We start from the raw sequence: 15021 nt of genomic DNA, 5'->3' as shown, positions 1-15021 counted from the left end.
TTAAGGGTTTGGCTGAATTCACATGTGAATCTGAGGCTTAGGAACTCAGGGAGAATAGTCGTTTCTCAAACTTTCTCAAATTCTATTTTTCTTCTTCTTCTTGAGACAGGGTCTCACTCTATCATGGGTTGGGGTGCAGTGGCATGATTACAACTCACTGCAGCCTCCACCTCCCGGGCTCAATTGATCCACCTGCCTCAGCTTCCCCAGTAGCTAGGACTACAGGCATGTGCCAGGCTGGCAAATTTTTTCATTTTTTGGAGAAAAGAGTTTCACTATGTTGCCTAGGCTGGTCTTGAATTCTTGGATTCAAATGATCCTCCCACCTCAGCCTCCCAAAGTGCTGGGATTACAGGTGCGAGCCACCATGGCCAGCCTCAAATTCTTTTATGTCAAGCCATCCGTTTAGATTTTCTATTTTGTGTCAATGATGTAAAAAAATCATTAAATTTATACAGCATTTGAAGTTCGTTGGCATACAGTTAAGCAAAATACTCTCCTTTTTAAAAATCAATTAGGTAAGATTGTGAGTTAGCTATTTATTAGACTTTGTAAAGATCAGCCTGTTGATTTGTTTGTTCATTTAATTATTTATTTATGCTAGATTTTTTATTTTCAACTCTCTTCTTTTTCTGCTTTTATTATAAATAATTCCTTTCCTCCGCTTTCCTTGGGTTTGTTGTTTTTCTAACTTACTAAGTTGAATGCTTAATTCATTTATTTATATTCCTATAATTAGTATAAGAATTTTAAACTATGAAATTTTCCTTTGATTACTGCTTTAACTGTATCCTGCAGTGTTATACCATTTCCATATATTCCCGTATGCAGACATAATTTTATAAAATAAATGTAATAATATGCAAGCTTTGTTAATATACCTTTTTCCTTCTCCTTTTGCTTGGTCTCCCTTTCTCCCTCCACTCCTCTCCCCTCCACTATAATCACCATACCCTAACTGCCACGCTAATCTTTGCTAACGACATAATATGTTGGGATACATTTTTCCTATAGTGAAAAATCTTTCTCTGTCATTTTGCTTTAGGTGTGTATTATTTTATAGCATATAGTTGAATTTTCTTTTTTTATGTCACTATTGTATTTTCCCAATATTTAAATTGCAAAAATGTTTGAAAATACAGTAAACCTGAAAGAATTTTACACTAAGCACCTCTATAACCACCTCCTGAATAATTAACATTGTACAATTGTTATCAGTGGAGGGTGTCCAGGTACTTGAAGTTTTGAACAAAGAATTGGACAAAATGCACAAACAAAGCAAGGAAAAAATGAAGCAACAAAAGCAGAAATTTATTGAAAACAAAAGTACACTCCACAGGCTGGGAGTGGGCTTGAAGATAGGGGCTCAAAAGCCCTTTTACAGAATTTTCTGGGGCTTAAATACCCTCTAGAGGTTTCCCATTGGTTACTTGGTGTGCGCCCTATGGAAATGAAGATGGCACACAACTACTTCAGAGGCTGAAGTTACAAAGGTTACACCCTACGCAAGCATGTGATTGGTTGTGGAAAGCAACCAAACAGAGGCTAAAGTGAAGTTACAAAGTTATACTTCCATGCAAACGAAGACTGGGCCTGCAGTCAGTCTGATTGGTTGTGGAAAGCAACCAATCAGAGGCTGAAGTGAAGTTACAAAGTTACACAAACTTACAAAGTTACACTCCTATGCAAATATCCGATTGGTTGCAGAAAGCAACCAATCACAGATATTTTCAATTTTCCATCTGTCACGCAGAAAAAGGCGGGGAGGAGGGGTTGCAAAGGGAGTAGTCTCCAATTTTTTTGTTACTTATGTGTGGAAAGTTGGGGTTTTCCTTTTGATTTAGTTCTAGGAAGTCAGCGTGAATTGGCCTTAGGTTCCTTGCCTCCAGACTCCATTTTCGTGCCTCATTACGCTTGTGGCATCACATCTGTCCATCTGTCTATCCCTCTATACATCCCTCTTATTTTTTTATACATTTCAAAGTAAATTGCAGATATCAGTGCACTTTATCCTTTAGTGCTTTGGCATGCATATCATGGATGACAGTTTAATATTTGTTTATAGTTTTTTCTCTTAAGAAAAATTTATATATACAATCAAAGGTATAAATCTTCAGTGTAAAACTCAATGTGTTTTGACAGATGTATTTACCTGTGTAATGCAAATTCCTATTCAAGATGTAGGATATAACTACCAGAGTTCTCTCATGGCCCTTCCCAAGAAATCCAACCTTTCCCCCTCAGCGCAACCACTTTCTGAACTTTTCCACCATATTTTAATTTTCTTGTTCTAGAATGCCATATACTTTTTTTTCTTGTTTTTGAGATGGAGTCTCGCTCTGTCTCCCAGGCTGGAGTGCAGTGGCACGATCTCGGCTCACTGCAAGCTCCGCCTCCCGGGTTCACGCCATTCTCCTGCCCCAGCCTCCCGAATAGCTGGGACTACTGGCACCCGCCACCATGCCTGGCTGATTTTTTGTATTTTTAGCAGAGACGGGGTTTCACTGTGTTAGCCAGAATGGTCTTGACCTCCTGACCTCGTGATCCGCCTACCTTGGCCTCCCAAAGTGCTGGGATTACAGGCGTGAGCCACCGCGCCTGGCCATTCAGTGTAATATTTTTGAGACTCATTCATGCTGCTTAACATAAAACTATTTATTTTAGAGATGTAGGGGCAGTGGCTCTTCACAGGCATGATCATTGCACACTGCAGCCTCGAGCTCCTGGGCTTAAGCGATCTTCCTGCCTCAACCTCCTAAGTAGCTGTGACTACATGTGCACACCACTGAACCTGGCTAGTTAACTTTTTAAATTGTTGAGTAGAATCCCACTGTATCATATACCATCATCTGTTTATCCATTCCCTAGTGGATGGATTTTAGCTATTAAAAACAAAACTGTTGTAAAAATTATTATATAAGCCTTTTTGTAATATGTTTTCATTTCTGTTGAGAAAGTAGCTAGAAATTGAATTGACTCACAGGAAAAGTGTATACTAGTTATAAAAAAAAAAAATGCTAAAACTTCTTCTAGACTGGTCATACCATTTTACACTGCTACCAGTGTATAAGACTTCCAGTTGATCCACATGCTTAGCAAGATTTGGTATTGTCAGTCTTTTTAACTTTAATCATCTCAGTTAGTATGTAATGGTAGCTTACTATGGTTTTCATTTCCCTGACTTCTCATGGTGTTGAGTACTTCTAATGTGACACGTGGCATGTCCTAATCATTTGCCCATTTTAAAAAATTGGGTTATTAATGAGCCTATTTTTAATATTTAAAAAACAGTGGGAGGAATGGGATAAACTGTATGCATGGTAGTTCCAACATCTCAACAAGAATTGCAAGTTGTATGCCAATCATTTTGTTTCATTAATATACTTTATTTGGTTTAAAGATTATGAGATAGAAAGAGCCTTAAAGGAACAGGAAGCATATGAAAAGACAAGTTAAATGATGAGCAAAGTGACTTAAAATAGCTATTCTCTAATGGTGAAAATTTGACGTGAACATATTTAAATAAGAATGGCAAAAACAAAGCTCCATCAGTAAGCAAAATATAAATAAGCAACTTTTTTAAGTATTCGTTTCTTGACCCTAGTTCTGTCCCTTGACATTCATAATTGAAAAAATTTTCCTGAAAGGCATTCATACTATCATAAATTGTTTAAGGCAAATAAATATGACAGTTCTTTCGGCTGGAACCACCATCTTCCAGTAATTCACCAAAATGATGAAGACAAAGGCAAAGAGGAGAGGCACCCGATATATGGTCTCTAAGCGTTTTAGAAAACAAGAGTTTTTCCTTTGGCCATGTATAAGCAAATCTATAAGAAAGGTGATATTGTAGACATCAAGGGAATGGGTACTGTTCAAAAAGGAATGCCCCACAAGTGTTATCATGGCAAAACTGGAAGAGTCTACAGTGTTACCTGGCATGCTGTTGGCCTTATTGTAAACAAACAAGTTAAAGGCAAGATTCTTGCCAAGAGAATTAATGTGCGTATTGAACACATTAAGCACTCTAAGAGCCAAGATAGTTTCCTGAAACGCGTGAAGGAAAATAATCAGAAAAAGAAGCCAAAGACAAAGGTACCTGGATTCAACTGAAGCACCAGTCTGCTCCACTCAGCGAAGTACACTGTGAGAACCGATGGGAAGGAGCCTGAGCTGCTGGAAGCTATTCCCTATGAATTCATGGCATAGCAGGTGTTAAAAAAATAAAAGACCTCTGGACTGTAAAAATGTTTCTATTCATTGAGTAGAAGTGTGGTGTCCTCTTCCCGAAAGAAATATTTAAAGCAAATTTTAATTGTCCTTATCCGTTATGTAATGTCTTTACTATTCCAATTTAATGTATTTCTTGCTCAAAGAGGTGAGGTGGCTTACTGTGGAACATATTACTCAATTGGTTAGAAAACAGCCAGATATTATTTATGAAATATTTGTACTGGTTTGAAGATAGTCCCACTAAATCATCATGGAAGAAATAAAATAATTTACAAAAATTTTTTAAAAATTAAATTTTTTAAAAAAATAAAGATGACAGTTGAAAATTTTGTTTTCTAAACCAGTGGCTCTCAGCACCTATATCCAGGTTCCACCCTGCAAGCTAAATCCAGTTCCTAGCCTGTTTTTTGTCCAGCTAGCAAACTAAGAATGGCTTTTTCAATTTTAGGTTTTGTGTTTTTTTTTTTTTTTAAGAAATATGGTACAGAGACCAAATGTGGCCCACAACGCCAAAAATCTTTACTGTGTGGCCCTTTACGGAAAATGTATGCTGACCCCTGATTTAACCCATCATTGTTCTTTACTGACACTCCTATAACTTCAAGAGATTAAGGTGTATAGAGCTGTTCAACCTCACTTCAAATGACACTTCTTAGCCTGTTTTCTGGGTTAATTTTATGACTTCTTCCATGCTGCCTACAAAAACTACCCCCCAGCCAGTGCTCCCTGCAACAACACATGGTTCTTTCTACTTGACTGTTTTTCCATTCTTGTGAGCTGTAGGCTTAAAAGTTATGTAACCAAGCTTCTTAAAAGATGGATTTTGAATGAAGCTACAAACAGATCTTACATGGTTAAATTTTGAATTTTAGTGCCTCAACACTCGGCAATCTCAGGTATCTTTTTTTTTAAGCTATGTTAACCCTGATGTCTAGAAATCACTTAATTGGGCAACTTCAACCAACATACCATGTATACATGTAATATAAATCTAGACTCATTTTTAGCTAAGGCTTGCAATTTCTGTATTTTGCCTATTTATGCATTGTAAAATGTTATTTTCTCTCCTCTCCCCTCATAAAAATAGCTTAGTCCACATTGACCTAAAATGTTCTTCTCTTCAGAAAATCACTTTCCGTAACTGTCAGCTTTTGAAGTTTCTGAACTTCAGAATTTCTCAGTGGAACTGGATTATCTTTCAGTTTTTCTGCTTTATTTGTTGACCTAACAGGCAAAGTTAAAATGTTGGGGTAATACTATTCAAATCTATTTATTTCCAATGAAAAAAAAATCAGCTTTCTTATTGTTTGCTTTAAAATATATACAAAGTTCTGTGAGAAGTCAAGAGATTATTCTGTTAGGATCGATTGAGAACAGTCTCACACAGGTGACACTTGGAAGGCTTAGGGATATATAGTTTACCTGATGTTAAGGTAAAGAAGCAAATTAAGAGAGCTAAAGAACCTGTGGGGTGGATATTTGAGATGTGGCTTCCCAGTCCTCCAAATTTCCTGATATCACACCTGATTTGCTCTTAGGCCATGTGGCTTGGTTGGGGCTGATCCTATCAGTGTAGAAAAAGAGCTAACAAAGCAGACCTTGAGCCTGCTGCCCTTAGAATGCTTCTGAGGTTGATGTCTGGCTGGTATCTGGGAACTTAGATTTTGGGAAGCTTCCCACCATTCCCTCACTGAGTGGCTCTCTGTGCCATGTTTGTAGAAACAATGTGGTTTATGCTAAACACCTGCTTTCCTCCTGAGTCTGGAATTTGGGGATGTGTTCAGGTAGAGGAGCCCATGTGAATAAGACCCCAGTAAAAACCTGGGGAACTGACTCTCTAAATGAACTTCACTGGTAGTCAAAGGAAATCACAAAAGAGACAAGTAGAAGTCAGATTAACAGGTTCATTAAGAAGTTAATTATTTCTCATTGAAAGGTAAGAAGAATTAAGGAAGATGGGGCATTTGACAATATTAAATATTACAGAAGGGTTAAGGAGCATGACTGATAAGTTGTCAAATTTGGATATGAGTAGTTCTCTGACCATAAATATTGACAGAGATGTGTAAGAAAATTAAAACATAACTTCCTTAAGTTTTAAGTATCTAGGGTATATAATCAACACTTTCATTAATATACAGTGGCATTTATTTTAATATGCTATTTCTATTGGACACGAAAGCTTTCCCAAGCTCAATATAAACAACTATTTAGTACAATAATAGACCAACATTAAAAATACTGCCATTGACTATTCACAATAGCAAAGACTTGGAACCAACCCAAATGTCCAACAATTAACTCAATTAGTTCAATTGGCATAACAACAGATCACTCTGAATTAAATTTAAAAATACTATACAGTTGATGAGACAAAGGCATAATTGCCAAAAATATAATTTCTTCCTATGCCTTCTACTTATTCTGTTCACTCATTAAAATAAGTAACATATTGAGGTCTTCTACTGTTCCATCACTGTTCTAAGTATCACAGTTCCAAATTTCTGAAACCTTCTCCCCTGATCCCTGAATTTGCATTCTTGTTTCCTCAAATAAAGTGTGCTGAGTTCTACAAAGCCCCATTCAGGATTGAAAGACATATTCCTCAGCATGATACTGGTACAAAACAGACATACTGAGCAACGTAACTAAATAGGGAACTCAGAAATAAGACTGCACACCTACAACCATCTGATCTTTATCAAACTTGACAAAAACAAGCAATGGAAAAAAGATTCTCTAACAGGTTTAATAAATGATGCTGTGAGTGCTGGTTAGCCACATGCAGAAAATTGAAACTGGACCCCTTTCTTACACCTTATACAAAAACTAACTCAAGATGGGTTACAGACTTAAATGTAAAAACCCAAAACTATAAACCCTAGAAAAAAATCTAGGCAATAACATTCAGGACATAGGCATGGGCAAAGATTTCATGACGAAAACGCCAAAAGCAATTGCAATAAAAGCAAAAACTGGCTAATGAGATCTAATTAAACTAAAGAGCATCTGCACAGCAAAAGAAACTATCATCAGAGTGAACAGACAACCTACAGAATGGGAGAAAATTTTTGCAATCTATCCATCTGACAAAGGTCTAATACCCATAGTCTACAAGGAACCTAAACAAATGTACAGGAAAAAAACAACCCAACTAAAAAGTGGGCAAAGGACATGAACAGATACTTCTCAAAAGAAGACACACATGTGGCCAACAAACATGAAAAAAAGTTCAACATCACTGATCATTAGAGAAATCAAATCAAAACCACAATGAGATACCATCTCATGCCAGTCAGAATGGCGATTACTAAAAAATCAAGAAACAATAGATGCTGGTGAGGCTGTGAATAAATAAGAACACTTTTATACGGTTGGGGGGAGTATAAATTAATTCAACCATAGTGGAAGACAGTGCGGCAATTTCTCAAAGACTTAGAGGCAGAAATACCATTTGACCCAGCAATCCCATTACTGGGTTATTTACCCAAACGAATATAAATCATTCTATTTTAAAGGTACATGCATACAAATGTTCACTGCAGCACTATTCACAATAGCAAAGACATGGAATCAACCCAAATGCCCATCAATTATAGACTGGATAAAGAAAATGTGGTAGCTATATACAATGGAATACTCTGCAGCCATAAAAAAGAGTGAGATCATATCCTTTTTGCAGGGACATGGATGGAGCTAGAGGCCATTATCCTTAGCAAATTAACGCAGGAACAGAAAACCAAACACTGCATGTTTTCACTTATAAGAGGGAACTGAATGATGAAAACACATGGACACATGGTGGGGAACAACTCACACTGGGGCCTGTTGCAGGGGTGAAGGTGGGAGGAGGGAAAGCATCAGCAAGAATAGCTGATGGATGCTGGGCTTAATATCTAGGTGATGGTATGAGCTGTGCTGCAAACCACCGTGGCACATGTTTACCTATGTAACAAACCAGTACATCCTGCACATGTACCCCTGAACTTAAAAGTTTAAAGGAAAAAAAAAAAAGACATATTCCCCCAACTACTGGGCAAGCCAACTCCAGGAATTGCTCTGCCGCTTTGACCAAGGTCATGGCCTCATTGCAGGGCAGGTCATAACCAATGACTACTTGCCTCAGGACAATTCTGAATGGCCATCCCAGCTTCAGAGCTCCCCAAAAGATCAGTCCAGGCCTTATGGTAACTGCAACCACAGCCTAATGTCTCCATCTGCCCAGCTCTGCTTCCTTTGCTTCTCCTGGCAGGTGCTGCTCATAAAAGCACCTCCCAAATCAACTTCCTGCACATGAATCTCCATCTCAAAGTCAGCTTCCTGGGAAACTCAGCCCATACTAGCCACCCACACATATTCTCCTCAGCTGTGTTACCTGATTGAAATTTACTCCATCTCTGAGCTTAGCATACCACCTGCTGCTGGTCACCTCTGCAGCCAACTCATCCAAAGAGCATCTCCCAGTGCACTTCATCAGAGCTAAATGCTGAGGAAAACAGTGATGTGACAGTACTTGCTAGTGACCATCTTTCTGATTTGAGACTGCTGATTCTTCAAGAAAGCTACACTTGGTAGATTTATAAACATTATATGTAGTAAAGAATTTCCAGCAAAGGGGAGGGGAGAAGAAAGAAAACTATTTGGGAGCACAAAGACTTTTCTCCTGCTTTAAAACAGAATACTATCAGAACAAAGTATGAAAAATGAGTGCATACATGGAAATTCACATAAAAACTGGGGTATCAATAAATAAAAAAACAGAAAATCACAAAAAAACAAAGGTATCAAAGGCCTTTATTGATTTAATTTTCCTTTCAACTTATCAATGCTATCACAAATTCTAAGGAAACAGGACTTGGGCAAAATTTTTTTTATTATGAAGATACAGATCTAAGAACAGAAGGATAATTATGTGCTAGCTTATATATAGTTCCTTGTAAAAATAATGATACATGAAAAATTAGTAGAAAATGAAAATCTGCAGTTATCTGATATCTGAAAATGTTAAGCAATTTCCCCTGCATCTTAGTTCTAATCACTTTTGCAGAATAATCAAGCATATTTGGGTGAAGAGAGTATTTAATGATTCCATTTTTATTAATAGTGTAGTGTGCCCTTCAGAGTTTGGCATAGTCTTTAAGAATCATCTGAAGTTTCTGGCTCAGCATGATGTTCCCTCTGGCCTTCAGCCTGCCACTAAAGAATGCCTGCAAGGAGAGGAGGGAAAAAGAGTGCCAACTGTTACCATGTTATAGTTTATTTCTTTTTTTTTTTTAAGATTATTCAGACTGAATACAATTGAGCTAATAATTCTGGACAACAAAGGCAACCTTTATTTAGCAATGACAATTTAATAACTATAGATAGCACATTTTTTTAGACATCTAAAAAAAGAAAAATCACTCCTGTGTATTTTAGAAAACTATACAATAATTTATCTGAACTCATGGATCTGGGAGTTCTGTTTCAACCTACGTTTCTGGCTTTACTTTACGTTCTTACAATTTGAGACCATATTAATAAAAGGCTACACTGTATTCCTAAAAAAAATATTCAATTCAGAACTTCTAAAAGCAGATTTAAAATATTTACTACAGTTTCATGAACTAGAAAGCCACGAAATGACAAATTAGAGAATATAACACAATGTTGAATAGATCACAGCTGTAGCATCAGAATGCCTGAGTTAAAATCCAGGCTCTGCCCCTTAATAGCAAGGTGAGCTTGAGAAAATGCTTAGATACGTGGCCTCTGTGAGCTTCAATCTCCTCATCTATAAAAGGCATAACAACAGTCCCTAAATAACACAACTCTATTGTGCGTGTTAAATAAAATAATGTGTACAGTGCTTAGCTTAGTAGTTTGACATGTGATAAGAAAGTATTAATTCATCATTATTACCAAGCAAAAGCTGGTGTGTTAAAAACGAAGGGTTCCTGTAGCAGTTTTGTATCTAACCTGATACAGAAACTGGTGCAAGTTCCTTAAGTTCTCCTTCAGTGTAAATTCCCTATCAGTAAAATAAAAATAATCAATCATAGTTTTTATAGCTTACATAAAATATGAAGTGAAAAAGCCTCTAGATTTCTAGCTAAATGGAAAAAATAGTGATACCTATATACACTGAGCATTACAAAGCAGCTCCACAAATATAATCTCATTTAAGAATTATAGCTGTCAATTTGAAGTGGGCACATCAGCAGTTCTTACCCCAGCTGACAGATGAGAAACTGAATTTCAGAGAGCTTATTAAATAACCTGCTCAAGTCTACAGAGCCAGCAAGAAGTAGGGCCAAGGCTTAAACTCAGGTGTTCTTTGCTCAGCAATGCTTGTTAACAATACTTGTTAACTAGCAGCACTTAGTCTCAGAAGCAAACCCTCGTGAACTGGAGAAAAGGCAACAACTTTTTATTCCAGAAATAGTCAGAGAGAGCTCATTCAGTCACAATCAAATGCATTCAAACAGGAGACCAGAATTTCAAAACTAAGATTTCTTTCACTACGCAGTTACAAAAAACAAACAAACAAAACGATGGTCTGCAACTCATGCAGGGAAGGAGTCAGTACTTAGGCCAGACTGCTATGTACTAAACTCTGAAAGAGATTTACAACCTAAAACAAGAACACCTAATTACTAGAAGTAAAAATATCAATTTTGGACATTTTTGAGCAGAATAATTTTGTACATAAATCTTTCCTCCTATCTATTTTCTTATTTCTTAAAGCCCTTAACCATACGTCCATATTGCCAGTTTCCAAACTCTGCACTGCCATGCACCGGACATCACAGCAAACTCTCTCAGGGACACTTTCCCAATACTGTTAATTTGGGAGGGAAATACAGTCATACTGGTTGAACACAAAAAACTAATTGTTTCGAACTACTTCATAAATGAAACTGTTAGGTATATGGTTTGGCCTAGGAGTGCCATGCAAAAAGTAGTAAGACTGTAAACTGCCATAAAGGAAGAAGGTCTGGAAGCACTGTGCTTTCCAGAAAGGCTATACCAACTACTGATTGATTGACACAGGGTCTTGCTCTGTCACCCAGGCTACAGCTGCATGATCACACTCACTGCAGCCTAAGCCTCCTGGGCTCAAGTGATCCTCCCAACTCAGCCTCTCAAGTAGCTGGGACTACAGGTGTGTGCCACCACACCAGGCTAATTTTTTTTTTTTTTTTTTTGGTAGAGACAGGTTCTCACTGTCTCGCCCAGGCTCAAACTCCTGGACTCAAGCAATGCTCCTGCCTTGGCCTCCCAAAGTGCTGGAACTACAGACACGAGACATTGTCCCTGGCCTATACCAATTTTATGTTCCCTCCAGTTGTGTGTAAATTATCTTATCCCAACCTTAAAAATACTATTTTCTTACACTTTGAAAATATGAGGCAAAAATAACATGCTTTAATTTGTAATTTTGGATACTGGGAAAAATTTTTTTCTTTTGCATGTTAGTCATTTCTATTTATTTCATTAATTATTGTTCCATACCTTTTGTCCACTTCTTCTTTTTTATTATTATTATTATACTTTAAGTTCTAGGGTACATGTGCACAATGCGCACGTTTGTTACATATGTATACATGTGCCATGTTGGTGTGCTGCATCCGTTAACTCGTCATTTAGCATTAGGTATATCTCCTAATGCTATCCCTCCCCCCTCCCCCAACCCCATGACAGGTCCCCGTGTGTGATGTTCCCCACCCTGTGTCCAGCTGTTCTCATTGTTCAATTCCCACATGTGAGAACATGCGGTGTTTGGTTTTTTGTCCTTGCAATAGTTTGCTGAGAATGATGGTTTCCAGCTTCATCCATGTCCCTACAAAGAACATGAACTCATCCATTTCTATGGCTGCATAGTATTCTATGGTGTGTATGTGCCACATTTTCTTAATGCAGTCTATCATAGATGGACTTTTGTCCACTTTTTCTATTGAGGTTGTAGTGCTTTCCAGAATTTTTGGAATGATACTCTGTATCATCATTTTATTTTTTTCCCTCGATTTATGGAAATATACTATAGAGTCTGACATGCAGAAGTTTCTAATTTCTATACAGCCTAAACTTCTCATATTGAACTTTCATTCCTTCTATATTTGCTTTAATCTACCTGAGTATGAATGTCTACAGTATACTAGGCAATATTCTAGGCTAGGCTGAATATCTGTCCCTGTTCTCACAGAGCTAACATTAAACTAGGGGAGTCAAAAAGTAAAATGTAAACAAATAATTAAAGCCTGTTATAAATGCAATGAAGGAGAAAACAGGATGTTATCAGAATATAACAGGAAGAAACTACTTTGGATGAAATGAAGCCAGCCATGCAAACAGCTAGGAGGAGAAATTCCAGAAAAGGCAAATGCATAGACATTGAAGGAGTAAAAGCTGATGGGAAGGAACTGAAAGGAAGGACAAAATAACAACAAAATAACTAGAATTAGCATTACAGGTGATGGGGCAAGTGGCATGGGATGAAGCCTGAAAAAGGAGCAAGGGAAAGAAACATCATACACGACATGGTAACAGCTAACTTGGATTTTATACACGTGCAAAAGGAAATCCTGGAGATTTTTTATCAAATGGGATGATAAATATGAACCAGTAATTAATGAAACTAGTAGAAATGACTAACATACATAAATAATCTAATCTTATTTACATTTTTAAAGGATTACTCTGGCTCCTGGGTGGAGAACAACAGACTGAATGGGAGAGACAAGACTGGAAGAAGTAAGACAGGTGAGAGATGACAGAGGCTAGGATCACAGTGATATCCCTAGAGAGGAAGAGAAGATGAATTCAAGATATATTTTGGAGAAAGATCAGACAGAAGTAAGGAAGAAAAGGATACAGAAGGGCAGAAGGAATCTAAGATAATTTTTACATTTCTGGGCTTATTAATTTGGGTAAATAGATGATGGTGCCACTAATTAAGAAGGAAGAGACTGGGGGAGAAAAATAAATCACAAGTTCTATTTTGGTCACAGTAAGTTTGACACGCCAGAAAGTTTCCCATCAGAGTGGTCAAGTAGAGGGATGGTTCTCTCACTATGGAGCTCAGAGAAGACTAAGTGGAGCCAAGTTCCTCGCGCGGCAGGCCTTTGTATCAGTTTTTTCCTTAGTCTGATGACTCATTCTGATACTCTGTTCAAATCTCTATCAGGCATTTCAGGTACCTTAGAAAACCCCCAGAAGGTATTTTAAACAACCTATTTAAAATAGTTCCCCTGTCCTGTCACATTCTAACTCAAGGGTTGGCAAACAACAGCTGGAGAACCAGATCTAGTGGCTGTGTGTTTCTGTAAATAAAGTTTTATTGGAACACAGTCACACTCCATTGTTTACATATTCTCTATGGCTACTTTAAGGCTACAATGGCAGAGCTGAAGAGCTGCAACAGAGACCATCTTGCCCACAAAGCCTAAAATATTTACTGTGTAACCCTTTACAGAAAAAGTTTGCCAGTCATTGCTCTAACACCATACTCAGGCTTCCTCTTCTCTAACTTGAGATTTTATTTCTTTTGCATTAGTACACTAAAAGAAGCTCCATACAGTAGGGTTTTGTCTTAATTCAGCCAATACCTAGAACCTGAATAGGTACTAAATAAATTCCTGGAAAGAAATTAACAGAGGGCTCACTGCATTGCCAAGCACTGTACTAAGCTCTTCATACATATTATTGGGTTTAGTTCTTATAACAAGCCTTGTAAACATTAAAATTATTAAACTCATTTTACAAATGAGAAAATTAAGGTTTTTGGATGAAGTGACAGGGGCAAGATTCAAATTTAGATTTTATCTGATGCCAAAGACTACTTTTTACCTACTATACTACTTTACAATTCCTTTTAGTCTTTCTATACAGGAAAATCATATATTTCCTCATTTATTCAAATTACTCCTATGTGAAAGCTATTTTTAAATAACTGCACTCAGCCATTTGTTTGAACTCCTTCATTCTAAGAATCAATAAGTTAGTTCCCTTGGAATTTCTAGCTACATAATCACAAATTGAAAATAACAAATTTTTCTCCTCCATTCTAATTGCCACATCAATTACTTTAATTTTGTATATTTGTGGATTGGTCAAAAGTTTCATAATAATATTAACTAAATAATCGTCACAGAAGGCACTCTTCTGTTAATCATGATTTTCCACTGAAATGCCTCTAAGATTCACCCTAAGTAAGACATGGGCTATTATGTTAAAATATCCTTCTAGTTCCAATATTCAATGATTTCTTAATCTTATTTATTGGGAATGTCTAATTTTATGTAGTACCTACTAATGTCATATGGTTTTTCACCTTTGAACACATAACAGAATATATTAAAAAATCTAGATGTGGGTTCAGTCTTAAAAAGTGTCAGGTGAAACTCCATTAAAAAAGAAATATATGACCTGTCAACCAGAATATCAGTAGCAACTGTGTCATCTTCAGAGTTGTAAGAAACCTGGCTTATAAATCAGAATTTGGGCATCAGCTTAAAAACTGCAATTGTCAAAAGAGGAAACAATAAAACAATGAATAAATGAACATTTGAGAACATTACCTTCTGAGGGTCAAGCTTGCCCAGGACCACCTCCATGAAATCTTCATCTGAAAGTATGATTGTTGTATCAGCAGCACCTTTTGCAGGGCCTTGGTACACTTTTCCAGAACCACTTTTCAGGTCAATAGCTGGGAAAAATAGGAAGAAACCAATGTGCATCTTTTTCTCTCCAACAAAATTAGGGTAAAATAAACCAAGTAAAATGCAGACATTTCTATAGTTTCCATGT

The 15021-nt window shown here is 37.0% G+C and overlaps 1 protein-coding gene across 5 annotated transcripts in view; it reads right to left on the bottom strand.

Moving 5' to 3' along the window:
* Positions 1-9010: 9010 nt before the first annotated feature.
* HSD17B4 (hydroxysteroid 17-beta dehydrogenase 4) overlaps positions 9011-15021 on the bottom strand; it is an 84288-nt gene continuing 78277 nt past the window's right edge. For all 5 annotated transcript variants that reach the window (XM_019027908.3, XM_055387263.1, XM_004042393.5 and 2 more), the window contains 2 exons: positions 14793-14920; positions 9011-9440 (listed from right to left, as the gene is read on the bottom strand). In XM_019027908.3, the coding sequence (XP_018883453.1) occupies positions 9351-9440; positions 14793-14920 (218 nt within the window). In that variant the 3' untranslated portion in view covers positions 9011-9350. The remainder of the gene's footprint in view (positions 9441-14792; positions 14921-15021) is intronic.

The sequence above is a fragment of the Gorilla gorilla genome, chromosome 4 (genome assembly GCF_029281585.2).
Source record: "Gorilla gorilla gorilla isolate KB3781 chromosome 4, NHGRI_mGorGor1-v2.1_pri, whole genome shotgun sequence".
Lineage (NCBI taxonomy): Eukaryota > Metazoa > Chordata > Mammalia > Primates > Hominidae > Gorilla > Gorilla gorilla.
The sequence above is the reverse complement of the archived record's forward strand: the minus strand, read 5'-3'. Positions and strand labels throughout refer to the sequence as shown.